General features: G+C 42.9%; 1 protein-coding gene across 1 annotated transcript in view; it reads left to right on the plus strand.

Moving 5' to 3' along the window:
• Positions 1–17753, plus strand: part of SND1 (staphylococcal nuclease and tudor domain containing 1) — a gene marked incomplete at its 3' end in the record, with an annotated part of 461155 nt that overhangs the window by 266567 nt on the left and 176835 nt on the right. The window contains exon 14 of the mRNA XM_080701065.1: positions 14784–14856. Coding sequence (XP_080557191.1) covers positions 14784–14856 — 73 coding nt within the window. The remainder of the gene's footprint in view (positions 1–14783; positions 14857–17753) is intronic.

Here is a 17753-nt window from a genome sequence, read left to right on the forward strand (position 1 = left end):
CTTAGGGACTGTCACACGTCATTTCATATTTATTTATTTATTTATTTACTTTTGCGGGTCTGGAGATAGAACCCAGGGGCATTCAACCTCCGAGCTACACCCCCTGCCCTATATTTTTTTATTCTTTGTTTTGAAACCAGGTCTCACTGAATTGCAGTGGGCCTCACTAAGTAGCTGAGGCTGTCGGCAAACCACGATCCTCTGGTCTCAGCCTCCTGAATGCTGGGATTACAAGCGTGCACCACCATGCCCGGCCCATTCATTTCTTTTCTGTGTGATTTCAGTGTTTAATTCCTGGATTTACTTTCCAATATTTCCAATTCTGGCCTGCCATGTACCTAGTCCAGATGAGTGTTCTAAACGTTGGGCAGAGCTTCTGACTATTCTGGGGAATATCAATCCTTAAAAGGTATTTCCAAGTTAGTGAGTCATTATTGGGACCCCTTTTTTTCTAAAGTGCTGTGAAAATATTTCATAGATTCTATCCCATGTATTTGTTGTAACACATTCAGTTTGATTTTAGAGAGGCTGGAATGTGAATCTCATCTAAACGCCATGTGTATTCCACGTGGGCTTTTACTAAATAATGTGGTGGACACTGAAGGCAGGTTGGTGATGATTAGAGTCAGATCAGAGCCTGGCTGTACACTTCTTTTCTTCAGGTGTGCACACCCGGGGAAATAGCATCTCTTCATTTTCCTATCATTTTATTTAAAACTGGAGAGCCAGGCATGGAGGTGCATGCCTATAATCCCAGTACTTGGGAGGCTGAGAAAAGAGGATTGTGGGCTCAAACAGCCTCAGCAATCTGTTGAGATCCTTCCTGTTTCCAAATAAGAAAGGTGGGTGTGGTGGTGCATGCTCATAACCCCAGTACTTGGAAGGCTGGGACAGGAGGATCACAGGTTCTCAGCCAGCCTTAGCTGCTTAGTGAGACTCCCGCAACACAGTGAGACCCTGTTTTAAAATAAAGAATAAAAAATAGGGCTGGGAGAGGTAGAGTGCCCCTGGGTTCAATCCCCAGTACCGCAAAAGAAAGAAAGAAAGATAGATCAGGCTGGAGATGTAGCTTGGAGGTAGAATACCTCTGGGTTCAGTTCTCAGTATCCCCCTAAAGGGAGGGGGGAAAACTAGTATTTTAAGACTTTTTAGAAACTTAGACTATGTGGCTCATTGTAGGCAAACAGAGAATTTGTGTTAGTTCGGACACTGGGGCCTTATTTCTTTAAAGGTACTTTTTAATTCTAAGATTTTGTGATTTCAAGATGCTATACATATATTCAGAAAAGAAATGGCTGCCCCAGCTTGACTGTGGGGGAAGCAATTGTATTGAACTATCTAGCATCTAAGCAGATTTAAGTGAATTATAGATTCATTCTGGACATACCTAATGAGGTTAGGGTTATCTCAGGAAAGAGAAAAGGGCAGGTTCCTGCTTATCTTTTCATGTGTATTCTCTTTCTTGCCTGGCGCACTGCAAATTCAAAGAGCAGTGGTGCTGTCCTGTCCCTGAGAGGCAAACACAGACCTGCCCACTTCTTAGCTTTGTCTTGGCCCCTCTCTTCCCAGTCCCCTTAAGAACTCATTTTTCTGACTGAGCAAACTCTTTTAAAAACAACAACAAAATGAGTGTCCCTGCCTTGCTGGTTTATGCATGCCCAGTCTCCAAACCCCACAAGCATCAGTTCTTGCTGTTTTTCTGTGATGGACAGTATCTTGCTATTATAGGGCTCTCTATGCATGAACCTTTAGGAAAACTGCTGGTATTTCCATCTTAGAATTTGATCAAAAGGCTATCCACTTGTTGGTAACTCTTTACTAAGCCAGTATCAGTAGCCATTGTTAAGAGGGACACGGCTTTCATTGAGTATCTCTCCTGGTGATGTGGTTACTGGGGCTGTAGGGAACTAACCAATTTCCATGCATTTATAGCAATCACTTAGAAATGTATTTGCAGTTCTCCTCAACTGTGTTCGATACCACTGGAAAGGAAGTACTCTTGGACCTCTACTCCTGACATAGCCAAAGCAGTTCTGCTGTGTTTCTAACATATAGGGAAGTTTCCCCAGAAGATTTCAATAAAGTGGGGGAAAACATGGCTTGTATCTTAAAAGAGAGCTCTTGATGGTTCTTTGTATCTTCATTTATACTAGCATTCACTTACTGGCTGTGAACAGAAATGTGAAGCAGTACTCAGCAGCACGCCTGTGACTGAGCCAAAATACACAACGTCAGGGTTGTGGATACAGCTCACTAGTAGAGGGCTGGCCTGGCTTGCACAAGGCCCTGGGTTTAGTTCCCAGCACTGCAAGAGACCAAAAGAAAACAAAACCAAAAAAAAACCCTTCAGGACTCTGAGTGGAAAAGGTTAGTATACTGATTTGGGCATAGTTCTGATTCATTAAATGTCTACTGCAAAGAAGCCAGTTTTATTTCTTATACCAATCTGTTGAGAAAATTGATTTGGAATTTGAGTGTGTGTTCCCCACAAATGCTTGTGTTTTTTGAAAATTTCAAACTGGTAAATTCTGTCACAGGGTATAGCTTACATGGGTTAATCCACTCCCCAAGAAAGCGCACCTATTCCTCTGTCAGGAGCAGTTGTTCAAAACAGGTTTATCTTGCATGTGATAGTTTTGCATTCATTTCTTTTTATCCTCATTTTCTTGAGTGTATCCTAGGTTCCAGGCATTGGGGATAATAGCGGCGAACAAAAAAGGTAATAGATTCAGACCTTTACAAAGCATGCAATCTCAGAGGGACAGACATTAAATAATTCTAATAGTACCTTTGGATATTGCTATTTTTCTATTTCTTCTCTTTTCTCGCCTGTTTTCTTAGCCCTTCCTTTTTTTGCCCTCTTTATTACTAATACTGCTAGCCTTACATCTTTTTTATTCCATCTTTCATTTCTATTAAATTCTCCCGTGAGAGCATCTCCCTGAAATTCATCTTTTCGGTTCAGCCTCTGTTCTTATCTTCTCAATAGTTTAATGGTACAGCTTTAAATAAACCAAGATTTCTCACTTTGAATCTAATGACCTCAACAAGTGAAACTTCTCTTTGAATCAAACTAGAACCTACTGAATAGTGTTTTAAAAAAAAACAGCTTTTACTTGAAGTTTTCCCTCTTTCCTTCACTGTTTAATCACAGATTCCTCTAACACCAGGGTACTGTTGGATTTTTAGCTCAAGCATCATAGAAAGCAGGAGTCAGGTGAATTACATTCTGCCCTCCTCACCTGGCTGCATTATCTCACACCAGGGCAGGTGGGGAACCGCACAGAGAGGGGCCGTTAACCCCCTCCTGGCCCCGTTGTTAGCCCCTGGAGATGCATGGTCCCAGTATGACTTGGCTTGCAATTTGGTGTCGCAGTCATGAGGTTGCTAATTGGATTCAGCACGTGTTGGAGCGGGGGAGGGGCTCACTGTTGGGGGAGCAGGGTGGATCAGCTATTGCCAGTGGATGTGATAACAGGAAAATGCATTAAAAGAGCTGGTGTGGGGAAGTGATTTGACGACACAGCTGAATGTGGGGAAATTTAGCTTTTTCCCTTTTCTTCAGAAAAGATGATGCACTCAACATCCAAATAGCAGTAATCAATCTGCATTTAAGGCAGCACAAATGGCCACTTCTGGAGAGCTGTATAATGCCTCCCTTTCCAAAGAGTTTTCTCCTTCAGGGTATTAAGAGGCTCTGTTCACTCCCTTTGTCCCCTCCCTCTCCATCCACCCCCCTCACATACACACTCCCTCCTGACAAGAGGCAAGCTATGAGGGTCTACTTGGTGACTGTGGGGCCTGGGGTAACAGTAGGAGCCACTAGCTTTATTGGCTGCCTTGTGTACCAAGCTTGGAAAATTCTGCAAGGCCTGGACAAATGCTGGTGGAAAGAAATCCTCCTTGCCTGATCTTCTCTGTAGTCATTAGTCTGGGCTGGTTATATTCCTTCAGAGAGACTGTTCTAGACTAACCTTTCTAGATGCTTTGGTTGCAGCCATTATCCCCCTCCCAGGATACTCAGCTGAAAGCACATTCCTATTCATTTCTCTTTGAATAAAACTAGAACCTACTGAATAGTGTTAAAAACAGCTTTTACTTGAGGTTTTTCTCTTTCCTTCGCTGTTTAATCGCAAATCCCTGTAACACCAGGGTACCGTTGGATTTTTAGCCCAAGCATCATAGAGAGCGGAGTCAAGAATTACTTTCTCCCCTGCTCACCTGGCTGCCTCGCCTCATGCCAGGGCCTGTCCATTCTCTCCCATTTCACTGGCCTCTTGGCAGAGAGGCTCTTGCTCCTCTCACACAAACCCGAAGTACCTGGCACATTTGAAGTTTCTCATATTTAGGGTATAATTTCAATCCAAAATAAATCATAGAAGTCAAATAGTAACACTTGACCCTTGACTTTCTTGAATGCCATACAATTCAGTTCAATTTGGTTCTCAGATAACAAATCACTGGCACCTTGGTAACTTGTTAAAAATGTGAATTTTTGTGTCCCTCTGCCCGCATCTCTCTTTAACACATTCTTCAGGTAATTGCGATGCACACTGAAATTTGAGGACTACTGTTTTAAGTAATTTCTGACCACTGGAGAACAAGCCAAATGGATGAATAAAATGGTGTATCAATTTCTGGCAGATGAATCATTTAATTTGTATTATAATTGTAATTAGAATCATGGCTATAAGTCATAGAGAACAAGGTATGGACTGAGTAAGCCTTCTATCGTACACTCAGCTCTTCCCTCTTTTTTTCCTGTCTCTGCTTCCTCATACTTTTGCGTTGATGGCGTCTCAGTTCCATTTCTCTGAGTAGCCTCCTTCAGCTCTTGGCTAATTTTATGTGGGATTGTCTTGAATATAATTTGATTCCTCTGCATTGTCAGGTGGCTGACTGGATCTGAGAGCGGAATCTCTATTAGGCATATTCCTATCCTACTTTTGTTATAATCCTTGGAAATCTCTTAGTAGAATGATAATTCAAATAATGAATCACTGATACGTGAATGCACAGAGTTTGATAGCTGCTTGGGAAGGGAAATCCACTTCAGAGCTTCCTTTCACTTGCAGGACTCTTTGCATCTCAATTTCTCCCTTTTGCATTTCTGTTTTATCTTAAGCTGCCTCTGACTTCCCCATCCTACCTCAGACCAGAGGTTGAGAAGGATTACTTTCTGTTCCTTTCGCATCAAGTTCAGAGAGCCAAATCTTGAGTGGGCGGCAAAGAGTGGTTTTCAGTAGATCTAAGACAATGTAGCTCACAATTTGAAAGCCATTTTCCAAATCATATGTCAAAAAACCATTGCTTATCACTTTGTCAAAAGACACACTAAAGTTTACTCTAACTTGTTCATGTTACAGTGATAAGTGTTAAGTATATTAGGGATAAAAACAAAATGCATGATATAATGGTGATTTGGGTGAACAAGCAAATAATATGCAAATATAATTTCAAAGGCAACGCATGTGTAAGTAGCTGGGATGCATACAGAAGGGACATCCATGTTCAAGGGTTTTCCATATTTAGGGACCATGAATGGGACACATGTTCCACGAGACAAGACTTGCTTCAGGAAAAGGAGATGCAAAGCAAATGCTGTTTTCTTGTCCTATAACATAGTATAAATTCATACAAACAGAGCTGCCAAGGAAGTAATTCTAAGGTGACCGTTGTCTTATTTAAAAGATTTTTGTTAGGGCATATTATGAAACGTTCATCCATGTGATTGACTGTGCAGCTATTAAAACTGATGTTCAGAAATTAATGATACCAGGATGTGTTCATTTAGTTGTTGTTTCTGGCAGGGAAAAAAATGAGCCTTCAGAACTTTTTCCCACAGCTCTACCATTTTTTAAAACACAAGTGGGTGGGTATGTAAAAGCCCCCAGAAAATATTAGGGGAGCATTTTTCTTGCAAGAGGATGATGAATCATTGTTTCCTCTTTTTTTTTTGATAGACTTTATGATCAGGATAGCAAAAAGTATAACCAATGTCACGGAGGTAGTTTTACATAATCTCGTCTTTCTGAGGCCTTCATATTGCTAATGACTTTTCTTACCTATTCCTTTGATCCCAGTCTGGGACCAGTAGCATCTGCTTATCTGTTGCAGCTATGTTCCCATCATCTCTGTCATGGATGGGTTATTCTTTGCCACGAGCTCACAATGTCTCCTCGCCCCTTTTCCTGCCACTGCAGGCCTGTTGTCATACCTAGCACAATAGCATGTGTCTTCATTTCTTCCTTATATTGGTTTTAGATGAGAGGATGACCTGGCGGTCTTTGTTATTTGCTTCACTGCCTCATAATAACTACTGACTCATTAGTCTGCCCATCTCCCTTGACTATAGGACTCAATTTCCTCATTTCCAGTCTGTGTGTTCTCCATCTTTCCTGCCTTTCTTATCAGTGATTCTCATTTTTGTTGAAAAGGCAGCTGCATAATCTTAGCTTTCCCACCTACCATCCTGCACCTGCGCCTGCTCTGTGTCTTATTTGCTGAGTGACAGGACCCTGTTGCTTCTTCCAGCTGCCCTGGAATCAGTAGAAAGGCCAAAGGAATTGTTTATCGCTGCCGTATATTAGTGGTAGCTGAGTTTGTTTCTTACTGAAAACCATACTCATCAGTGCGCCTTGAAACACAGTGAGAAGCGCTTGGGAACCAAACAAGTTATTCACTCATTGTTCTGCTTTTTAACCTTTTCAGTTGGAATTCTTTTCCCTTCTGAGTCATTTATCCTTTGTTGTCGGGTAGGAGTTCCTTACTGTCCTACTGCTTAGCTCTGTTTTGTTTATGGTGGTCAGAACTCTGCACCCACTCACTGCCACTCAGACTCTTACACATCTCCGGCTCCAGGAGACTCTGGGGCGGTGGTGCTTGGGTTAGCAGTGCTCCTCTGCCTCTCTTTCAGCTCAGAGGCTGTTTTTTACCTCCTCTGCATGTGTAAGCGAGCCAGCCAACCTTACTCCCTACAGTCTCTTTGGAATTCACCATGTCTCCAACTTAAAAGATTTCTAACAATCTGAATTAGTCAGTCACCAGGCATTTATTTGTTCAGCTTTCGCAGGCATATTTTAATTGAAATAGATGGCCCTGTGTTTATATGGTTATGTGGACAGAGTTCTGTTAAGTACCATACAAATATTAGGGACAGAATCCCAACCCTCAAAAGGGCCTGCAGTCTAGCTGTAGAAATGAGTAACATGAAGCCATGTGAAAGTTGTGTGTTGCAGTTTACATTTGTATACTGATCCGAGTGCTCGTGGGCATATACATCCACAGATTTAAACTTACTGCCATTTCAAAGGAATTCATAGACACTCTCTGTATACTAACCATTCTTCATCTGGGACCCTGGCTTCAGAATTTCGAATGTGATAGCTATTTTATGATTGTGGTAGGGTTGTTCTGTGGATGCATAATAACTCTTTTCATTCTGTAGTATGTACCTGGAAGACTTAGAAGCAAGGAGGAGCAAAGCTCAGCTGGATGCATATAATTGGGAACCTGCATATAGAGAGAATGGACCTAACTGGACTAGACGGAGGAACATAGAAATCACATGAAGACATAAACTAAGGCCACATGATAGAGGCCCAAGGAAGTCTAGCATTAGGACTTCCACTTGAGCTGGGCATGGTGGTGCACACCTATAATCCCAGTACTTGGGAGGCTGAGATGGGAAGGATCAAAGGTTTGAAGCCAGCCTTGGCAAATTAACATGACTCTCAACAATTTAACAAGACCTTGTTTGAAAATGAAAAATCACTTAATTGCACACATAACCCCGCCAGCCCCAAGTCTTCTTACCCCAATATGATGTATAAATACAATGCACCAATAAAAAACTATGAAAAAAAAGAAAAGGAAATGAAAAATCAAAAGGGCTGGAAGTGTGGCTCAGAGGTAGAATGCCCCTATTTTCAATCTCAAGTACCAGAAAAGAAGATGAAAGTACTTTTACTTGGTTTCTCAGCCTGTTCAGTGAGTAGAAAAGTAAAATGATGAAATAGACTTTTATTCCCAAGTCACATGGTGTTGATGCACAGTGTGACATCAAAGTGTTGTGCAGTATCAAAAGGGATTAAATGAATTTACTTAAGACATTCCTGAAGCTATTTTGAAATAAATCAGTGAGAGCCTGGACCAAGAGTGTCACAAGAGGGCTAAGTGAGCACTTTTAGGAGGTAGAGTGCTGCGTGTAAGTGATGCGTGTAAGCAGAGGTAGAGTTAGGGGCCATCTTGTCCCTGGCTGCCAGGAAAGCATGAAAGGAGCTGCAGGTGAGGAGACATGTCAGGGCCCTTGCCCTCTGGGCACTTGAGCCTCCCTCGCCAGCACCTTCCTGCTGCCTCCCTGCCATACGCCCTTTCTATTTCTCTAATTTTATTGTCGTTGGCTCTTTTCATGTATGAAAGCAGGTTGTGTGTGTGTTTGTGTGTGTGTGTGTGCGTGAAACTCTGCTGAAAGCTCCTGCTCTATAGGAAAATTCACATGTATCCTCCAGGGTGGTTCATCAGGATTCCTCACTCACTAGCTAAAGCTCCTTTATGCCCCCAGGTTAAGAATTCCTGATGTGATAACTTTTTTTTTTTTTTATGATTGTGAGAAGGTTAGCTCTAAACATAAGTCCTTTGAGTTTCTTTTTAAACTTGTAAAAATGCTTATTCAGAAAAAAGTCTGCCATCATTGGCCTGATAATATTACCTGGTAATTGGCATGTTGGTTGCCCCAGAATGGACTGGTCCCGTGGTGCTGACTTATGGTTGGAGGACAGGTTGGTCATTAAGAAGTATTCTGTGAACCGGCTATGGGGAAGTATGCCTGTTATGCCAATAACTTGAGAGGCTTAGACAGGAGGATTACAGGTTTGAGGACAATCCTGGAATTTAACAAGACCCTAAGCGACTTCATAAGACCTTGTTTCCAAAAAGAGGGGGAGGGCTAGGGGTCTACCTTGGAAGTAAAATGCTCCTGAATTTAATCCCCAGCACCCTTTCCCCCCAAATACGAGAAGGCCAAAACCTGTAAGTATGCTCTGTTCCTTTGTAAGTCTGCTCCTGGGGTGCCGAGGCAGTGGGACAGTGGGGGTGGCTTTGCTGAGATAGTCTTACCTGCCTGCAGAGTGGTAGGCTTTATTTTCTAGAGCTATGAATTTCAGACTTTACCATAAGAGAAAGACTTGTCGAGTCATCTGGATGGAGGTCATATCCAGTACTGTAACACTGAGCAGCTGTTGGGGTCCTGGAAGAAACCCTCAGAGCTGTTTCTGTCCCTCTCCCACCCTGCGACCCCTTTGCACCTATGTGGTAGACGTACGCTGACTTTTCCTAGCTGGCGATGACTCCTGTCGGTTCTCAACACAGCTGGTCTTTGCCGTGTTTGTACGCCTGTGTCCTGGAGAAGCAGGCTGCTCCGAGGAGCAGGCTGTGTTCTGCCCACTGCTTCCTTTCTCCTGGCCAGCCTGCACACTGCCTGCCTTTGTGAAGAAGCAGCTATTAAACAGACGCAGCAGGAGGAGTTGAGAAGTCAGGAGTTTCCTTCCTTGCCTAATGAAAAGGGATGTAGAGCTGTTCCTGGGCCCCCAGGACGAGGCATGTGGCCAGGCCGTTAGTGTGCTGGGGGGCAGGGGCACACAGGTATCTGTGGAAGTGAACCTGCTGTCTGCCACCTGTCCTTGTCCCAAAGAAAGAGCACACAGACCTCTCTTTGGGGAACCAGGTTGTGTGAGATGCAGGTGAGAGCTCCCTGTGGGGAGAAGGCAACACACCTTGGTTTCAGCAGAGCCCGGATCTCCAGGGTTCAGTTCCATATTTATAGCTTTTTCTAGGCAGTTCCTTCATGTGACCTCAGAGTCCTGGGACAAAGGTGTGCATTCCCCTCTGTACAGAGCGGAGCGGGGCAGCTGCTGTGCAGGGCTTTCCCCTGTCCTCTCTGTGTGACTCTCCATACTGCGCAGTTCCTGCTCATTCTCCGATGACGAGAGGCTCTTGCTGTGGCTTCAGCCAGTGCAAGGCGCACAGGGAGGTTTGCTGGAGATGGCTCTCTCGGGGACATACATTTCTGCCGCAGTATGGGCACAAGAACCAAAGTGACTGCATGGAGGAGGAGAGCCAAGATGAGCCAGGCCAAGGAGCTCGCCTCCCACAGACCACTCCCGCCTCGTGGTCTGGGTCTGCTCCCGGACCATCAGAACAGTGCTTAGCTATCTGTTGTAAGCCACTAATTTTCCTTCACTTTTTAAGGAATTAACAAAATAAGAACTGTTTCTGGGGTTATATTTGGTGTTGTGATGCAGCTTTCTTGCTACCTCTTGAACGTGCTAGAAATTAATCTAATTTAACAGTCATATGTTAAAGTAGCATGAAAAAGCTTTCTTTGAAGGGTTTGCAAAATTAATGCCTGAATGCAAATAAGGAAGATAATATGCTTTTATGAAGAAGGCAGAGAATAAGAGATTTTAAAAATACATTTATACTTACATTTTACAATTATATTTATCTGAATTTTTGGCACTTTGATGTTTCTTTGCTTTGTGATATTGTAGTATATAAATATACCACGGTATATTTGTCCACTTTAGCGCTGATGGCTATTTGGAATGAGTAAAGCTTCAGTGAGCATTCTCCCTTGTGCCTTTTGTTACAATCATTTCTTCTGTATAAATGGAGGGTATACATTATTTGGAGTAGGGGACAACAGGTTATGGTATGCACAAGTTTTGCCTTACTAGATACTTTTACATTTAATTTTAAAGAATCCCCCCCTTTTTGGAGGGGGATTGGTACTGGGGTTCCTGGAAGCCCTTCTACCTCCAGGATACACTCCCACGGGCTACACTCCCAGACCTATTTTTTAACTTTTTTATGTGGAAACAGGGTCTCTTTTTTTTAATTTATTTTTTATTGGTGCAATGTATTCATACATCATAATGGTATAAAGAAAATACTTTTGTAGACATACATGCACACATCGCCCAGTTAGCCCCTACCCGATCCCCACTCCGTTCCCTCCCCATCCCTCCTTCCCGTGCTTGGTTTAGTGGTTGACATCTAGTTTTATAGCAATTTATCCAATATTAACGATGATAATCTCACATAACAGGAAACAGGGTCTCTTAAGCCAGCGCGGCTGGCTCCAAACCAGCGTGATCCTCCTGTCTCCGCCGCCTCCCAAGCGCAGGAATTACAAGCGTGCGCCACCACGCCCGGCAAAGAATCCCATTATTGATTTAAATGTCACAAGTACACCATTTTCCACCTCTTCCAATTTGTGACATTCTTATTTATTTATTTATTTATTTATTTATTGGTGCTAGGGGTTGAACGTAGGGCCATTTTACCTCCAATCTACATTCTCAGCCTATTTATTTATTTATTTATTTATTTATTTATTTATTTATTTTGAAATGGTTTCACTACGTTGCCGAGACTGTCCTCAAACTTCAAACATTCCTATTAGATTACTGGGTTTACGTGCGTGCGCCACCATGCCAGGCTTATTTTTTCTTTGATAGTATTGATTAAGTCCTGGCCTCTGCTCTGGCACAGAGCCACCTTAGGGCTACAGAAATCAAGCGGAATTTCAGTTTCATACCCTTGCTCCTTTTGCCTCAAGGACCTGAGCTCAAGCCCCATGCTTTTCCTTATGGTGTGTGAGCTGTTCGCCAGCCTAGAAAAGGCCGCGAGTTCAACAGCTCTAACAGGAACCTGTCTCTTCATAGGGCAGGCCCATTTATTTTCATTGTCCTTGTTGTTAGAGGATAAGGTTGTGAGCACTTAGTTTCCAAGAGGACCTGCAGAAAGCTCAGAATGGGGGGTAAGCCCCTTGTCCTGAAGGCTGCTCCTTCCCACTCACCACAGCAACATCAGGAGAGCCTCTTGGTGGCAGAAGGTTGTAGAAATAGGACATGTGCAGGGTGTGGGCAGGGCTGTGGAAAGAGAAGACTGGGATGGTTGATGTATTACATTTTTGTTTTGTTTTGTTTCACTGAGTGGCCAAGATACCTGACAAGAACAACTTAGAGCGGAAAGTTTCTTTGGACTCACAACAACCCACCTCCTCCAGCCATGTCCCACCTCTGAACCAGCTTCATTGCCAACACATGAGGTTTTGAACTGTTCTAATCTGTTCTGTTCTGTTAGTTGCAAGTCCTAAAGACCCAGGGACAGGCCTTGGTAGTCAGTAGCCATTAACACAGTCCCTGTGAATGAGAAATCACCAGACTGAATCCTGAAGGGAAGTATTTCATCCGTTTGCAGTCGATTGAATGCAGGGTCTCTCACATGCTAGGCGAGTACTCTACCACTGAACTACATCCCTAGCCTTCTTTTTAATTTTATTTCGAGTCAAGGCCAAGGCTGGCTTTGAACAGCAATCCTCTTGCCTTAACCTTTCCATTAGCTGGAATTACAGGTGTTTACCATCACACTCAGCTCTCCTTCACATTTTTTCAAGATAAAACCCTTGATTCAAATTCAGGAAGACCCTTGGGATTCAAGGAACTTAGGAGTGATTTTTTTAGGGTTTCAGATCAGAGTCAATGTGTGAAGTTGTATGTATGAACTTTTTTTTTCTTGTTAATTTTATACATCGTCCCATGATTAAATTTTCATCATGGAGTGGAAAGTAGATGGAAAGGTTTTCTTTGTTATGAGCAAAAACTACTTCAAATCAATTGAGTAAGTGATAGATCCCCTTGGTTGGAGAAGGGCTCAACAGACAATAAAATCCCAAGCACATAAGAAATGTGAGCGGTCTAGACTGTACTGAGCATCACCCACCCAATTTGGCTAAGGTGGCTTTGGTTTAGAAAGTTATAACCCTGAAGGAACCCCTGCAGAGCAGTGTCTTCTTCTGCTCCTTATGGGGGGAGAAAGTGAAAACGGGGTCTCCATTGTAAGCAGGGTCTCGCACTGACCCTGGCCTGCTCTGAAGCTCTCATGTACCTCCTCTGGAATTTACACATCCTAAAAAGGCTAGGTTTACAGAGTGGGTACACCCCCAGATTTCTAGTTCTGTTTCTGTACTCTTTCCTGCTGGGTCTACAGGGCTGCATGTGTTACTGGGAGAACCTATGTCAGAGGTTCCTCAATAAACAAGGTCTAGCTACCCACCCTAAACACCAAACAGAAACGGTAATGTTAAAAAGCAAGGAACTTTAATCAGCATGGCCATAGGAAGACAAAGTGAGATCCAGCATCTTAGCCCTGCCTTTGGGGTGCTGTCAGGAGCTTTAGTTTTAGAAGAAGAATCAGGGCAAGAAGCTAGAGGTATGCATAAGTAAGCAGTTTTGGTCAAACCCTGGTCTGGCTGATGACTCAGTTCTAATTCTGCAAGCCATCTCTGGAATAGTCTTTGTCACTGGGGGCGGGGGGTTGCAGGAGGTAGAATTTGTGCAGGTGAGACACTGAGGTTTGAACCAAGGGGTATTCTACCTCTGAGCTAGACCCCAGCCTTTTTCATTTTTTATTTTGAAACAGAAGCTTACCAAGTCATTGACACTGGCCTTGAACCTGTGATCCTCCTGTCTCAGCCTCCTAAGTACTGGGATTAAAGGCATGTGTCACTGTACTTGGCTTGGAGGCAGGATGTTTATCAATCAGAGATTCATTGAGGAGGCAGTTCACTTCCCATGAAATACTGGCTTTTGCTGTTCCTGGAAAGTACAGGACAAAAGACTTCTAGGCACCACTCTAGGGGTTTTAAAAAGAACACTGCAAAATCTTAGTCTTAAGGAAGGATGATGTAGATTAGGTAAATTTAGGGCTAATAAATCTTGTACTACTGGTTTTTAGATAATCACTCTTTATTAACATGCCCACGTGAAGAGCTAAGCAGGTCAGAGTGTATAAGGTAATAAACGAGATGGATACAAAATGAAGGCAGAGATGCCAAGCTTTAGTCTGCTTTTATCTACCCATTGGGCATCTGCAGGTATAAGTAAAGTGTCCGTGCTTTTAGTAAAGGCGACCTTTCTAATTCCTTCGATAAGGAAGGCCTTATCTAACAGTGTGGGGATGTAGTGATTTACCAGAGAGCTTTTCTTCTGGTCCCTTCATTGTTCACCAGTGATCACACCTAGTGATGCCTAGGCTTCTGTCCCTAAAGCTACCACTCAAAGGATTAGGAGATAAAAGGTGGGAGATTGTAGCAAACCAACCTGTGGTCAAAGAAGGAGCAGAATCTTAAAAGAGTCCTCTGCTAAATCTCCTAGTATTACCACCTGAAACTGATTGAGAACAAGGCTTAATGTCAGTTAAGTAGCATTTGCTAATTTTTTTTCCAACTGTTAAATGACTTTTCTGTATAATATTTCTTCATTCAGGGCAACTTATCTTTTTACCTAGGAGGAACTTATTTCCATTAGAATTGGAACACTAGCTACATATTTTGCATTTAAAATGTTTCATGTGATTAAACCCTGAAAGAAACATTATTACTTCTGTTTCTTAGGAGTGTATTCTTCCAACTGATTCTTCTTTTGTGCCCGGAACAATGCCTTTAATTTGGAAACAAGTAAGAGAACTCTGATTACCAGGTACACTGTTAGCTGAAACTGGCAGCCAAGAACTGGTAACTGGGCTCAGTTAAGGAGCCGCCTCATACTCCCCTTCCACCAACTGCTCCTGCACAGACCAGCTACTCTGCAGTGTACACAGAGATTTGAGGAGTGACGAGTCCAGTTGTAACTCCCTCGTTCTCTGTCCCTTTCCCCACTCCCCTTCTCCTTCTCTTTGTGGTTTTTATTGTAATCGCTTTTTCTCTTCTTCCCTTACAGAGCCATTAAGAATGGCAAAGGATTGCATAGCAAGAAGGAAGTGCCTATCCACCGTGTGGCAGACATCTCTGGGGTAAGTCGTGCTCCTGACTCAAGCCGTGTGGCTCAGAGCCTCCTAGAGCATGTGTGCTGAGTCTGAAGGACCCCAGCTTATGGGCTTTCTGTAACTCCCTCCTTCCCAGGCCCCGCTTGTGAATTTTCTCAGAGCTTTTACTTAGGGATCTATAAGGATTCTCTCTTACACTATGAAAAAGTCGAATTCAAAACCACGTTCTGTTTCTTTGCCTGAACTGTCTCTGTGTTGCTTTTCCATTTTTAACTATTATGAGTATAAAAGATACTGCTTCTCGGTTTTATTAAAATGAAATTAACTCTTTTAAAATCCCTGTTTAATTTTCACTATGAGAGAGAACTCCTTGTGCTAAAAGGTCAAGTGTAGGTGTCAGGCAAGTCTGAGAATCATGATTTCCTCACAAGTTCTTTTTCTCTGCTTCCTTGGTAAGTAGGAGAGAATCGAGACATACATGAGCATCCTTTGAGATAATAAGTAATATAGAAGGATCAATGGCACAAATATTTCTAAGCTCCCAAAAGCCTGTGTCTAAATGAATGTTTTGTAATGAGGATTTCACCATTGCACATTTAGGATCTCTTTTGGCTAAACAGATCCTTTTGTTAGTTAAGTGAAATTATCCCATAAGCATTTGTTGAATACCTGCTGTGTGCCAGTAACTGCTCTAGGTACTAAGAACATCACAATGACCAAAGCTGATACACTCTTTCAAAAGAAAGAGAAGTTCCTGCATTCAAGTAGTAAAGGGTGACGGCCACAACATCATGTAGCGACCACTTCTACAGAGAGAAGTAACACTGGCCAAGAGTAGGTAGTGGATATGTTCGTTTCTATCCAGTGGCCAGGGAAGGCACACAAGACAGTCACCATCCATTTCAACACTCATAGCCAGGAAAGGTGAGGGAGGACTGTCTCTCTGCCATGCTGGGGAGGACCATACCACCTGGGGAGCTGCACGAGGAAGGGCTGGTAAATCTTAGTTTGGACTCTCAGGGAATTTGCCTTAGGCACCAAGAAGATGATACATGAGTCTAAACACTTCCAGAGCTCAGCTCGGCCAGAGCAGTAATGAATTAGAGCATATTATCTTCCTGTTACATTGTGTTCCCAGGCCTGGCGGAGTCTTTTTATCCGGTTCCTGGTGATTGCTTTTTACAGATATGTCTGGCCAGCTCCCCCTTGCCTGGGTGTAATGGTCCCCTGTTCATTATAAGCAACGGAACTCTGGTGAGCTTGTCTTTCTCTATAGCCAATCACCACAGATTACAGGTTCAACAGTTCTACCCTACATCACATGAATTGGACTTTGGTCAAGAGGTTGAGGCTTCCGTTAAGTTAGTGTGATACAGTGCTGTGCATTCCTGGTGCCTTAGAATGCTGAGAAGCCCAGAAACTGATTGCTAAGGCTCACGGTTAGCAGGTGCAGCGTGCCCAGTGCACTGTGGTTCCGCTTATTTTCTCTGTGGCTTACCCTGCTGAGTTAATCTTGCATATATATTAATTTCTATAGGAATGTGCTGTGGCATTCTCAATAGTATTTTTCTTAGTATTGTTCTTTTGCTGAAGATACTGGAGTAATCAATGGGCAATTTGGTTCAGCTGCAGGGAAAATGTTATAAATATTTGGGAATATACAATGGAGGCTGCTCTATTTTAGGGCCATCTGTCTGATTAAAAGCTTATATAAACTGGACACGGTGGTGCATGCAGGTAATCCTAGTATTTGGAAGGCTGAAGCAGAAGGATCGCAGGTTCAAGGCCATCACTGGGTAACTTAGACCCTATTTCAAAACCAAAGGGCTGGAGGTATAGCTGAAGTAGGATGCCCCTGGGCTAAATCTCCAGTACCAAAAAAAGAAAGAAGTTTATTTAATAAAACCTTACTCCAGCACCTTTCCAGAAACCGAATTAAACCACGGGATACTATGTGACAATGAAAAATAAAATGTTTAAAACAAATTAATAAAATACCTCAGTATGGGCCAAAACCAACCACTGCCTCTACCACGTTGGGAGGAAGCACTCTGTTTTGGCCCATCAAGTTCATGTCCTTGCTCTGATTTCCCACTGACGCCTGCCTGGGTCTGTCCTTTAGGACTCTGAGCGCAACGCACTGAACACCTTCGTTGCTGTCTTTGAATCCTATGCTGCGTTTTGCGTCCTATCTTCATGCTTTGTGGTGTTTTCTTAATCTTTTTTGTTTTTGTTTGTTGGTAGCAATGGGTCCTGTGAAACTTGTCATCATTTTTTTATTATTATTCCTACTCCCCCTTAAGCTGGAGCTCAGTTTCATACATATTTTTATTCTCTTTTCTGTCTGAATATTAGAGAATTGGTTTGCTCTTAAAAGTTATTTAAAAATAAATGCCAGTTAAACTTCTCCCAGTTACCACATAAATAAAAGAGGAAAGCCTGAGCAAGTGGAAGGCGGAAAGTGAAAAAGCTATTCAATTTAAATAGATGTCAGATATGACCTTGTCTGCCTGAATCACAAATTATTCAGCTACGATTGCATTTTTGTGCCCTCAGTAAGAGAGGGGGTTGTCTTTTCCCCCTTTCTCCCCTCCCCATCTTTCCATCACAGTGTTAGTTACAAGATGTGTTGGGTGCCCTTGTACCATTTAAGTGAGATGTATGGGCTTTCTGCTCCCTGGTGCATGCTGGCAATTTTGCTGTCTGAGGGACAGGTGGACATGTGGGGGTCATACGGGCAAACGGCGTAGATGAAAACAAATACATGGAATGAAGGCAATGTAATGTACACCTATAGAATAGTCTCATAAAGGCTTCTTAATCTCCATTAAATCTTTAGCTGTGTTCCCCACTGCCCTAGATTGATCCCCCTCTTAGGTACAGGTTCTGATAAATGGAGGTTTTTGTTGAGCTGACAGTGTACG

This window comes from Muscardinus avellanarius (genome assembly GCF_963383645.1).
Source record: "Muscardinus avellanarius genome assembly, chromosome: 9".
In the NCBI taxonomy this organism is placed as follows: Eukaryota; Metazoa; Chordata; class Mammalia; order Rodentia; family Gliridae; genus Muscardinus; species Muscardinus avellanarius.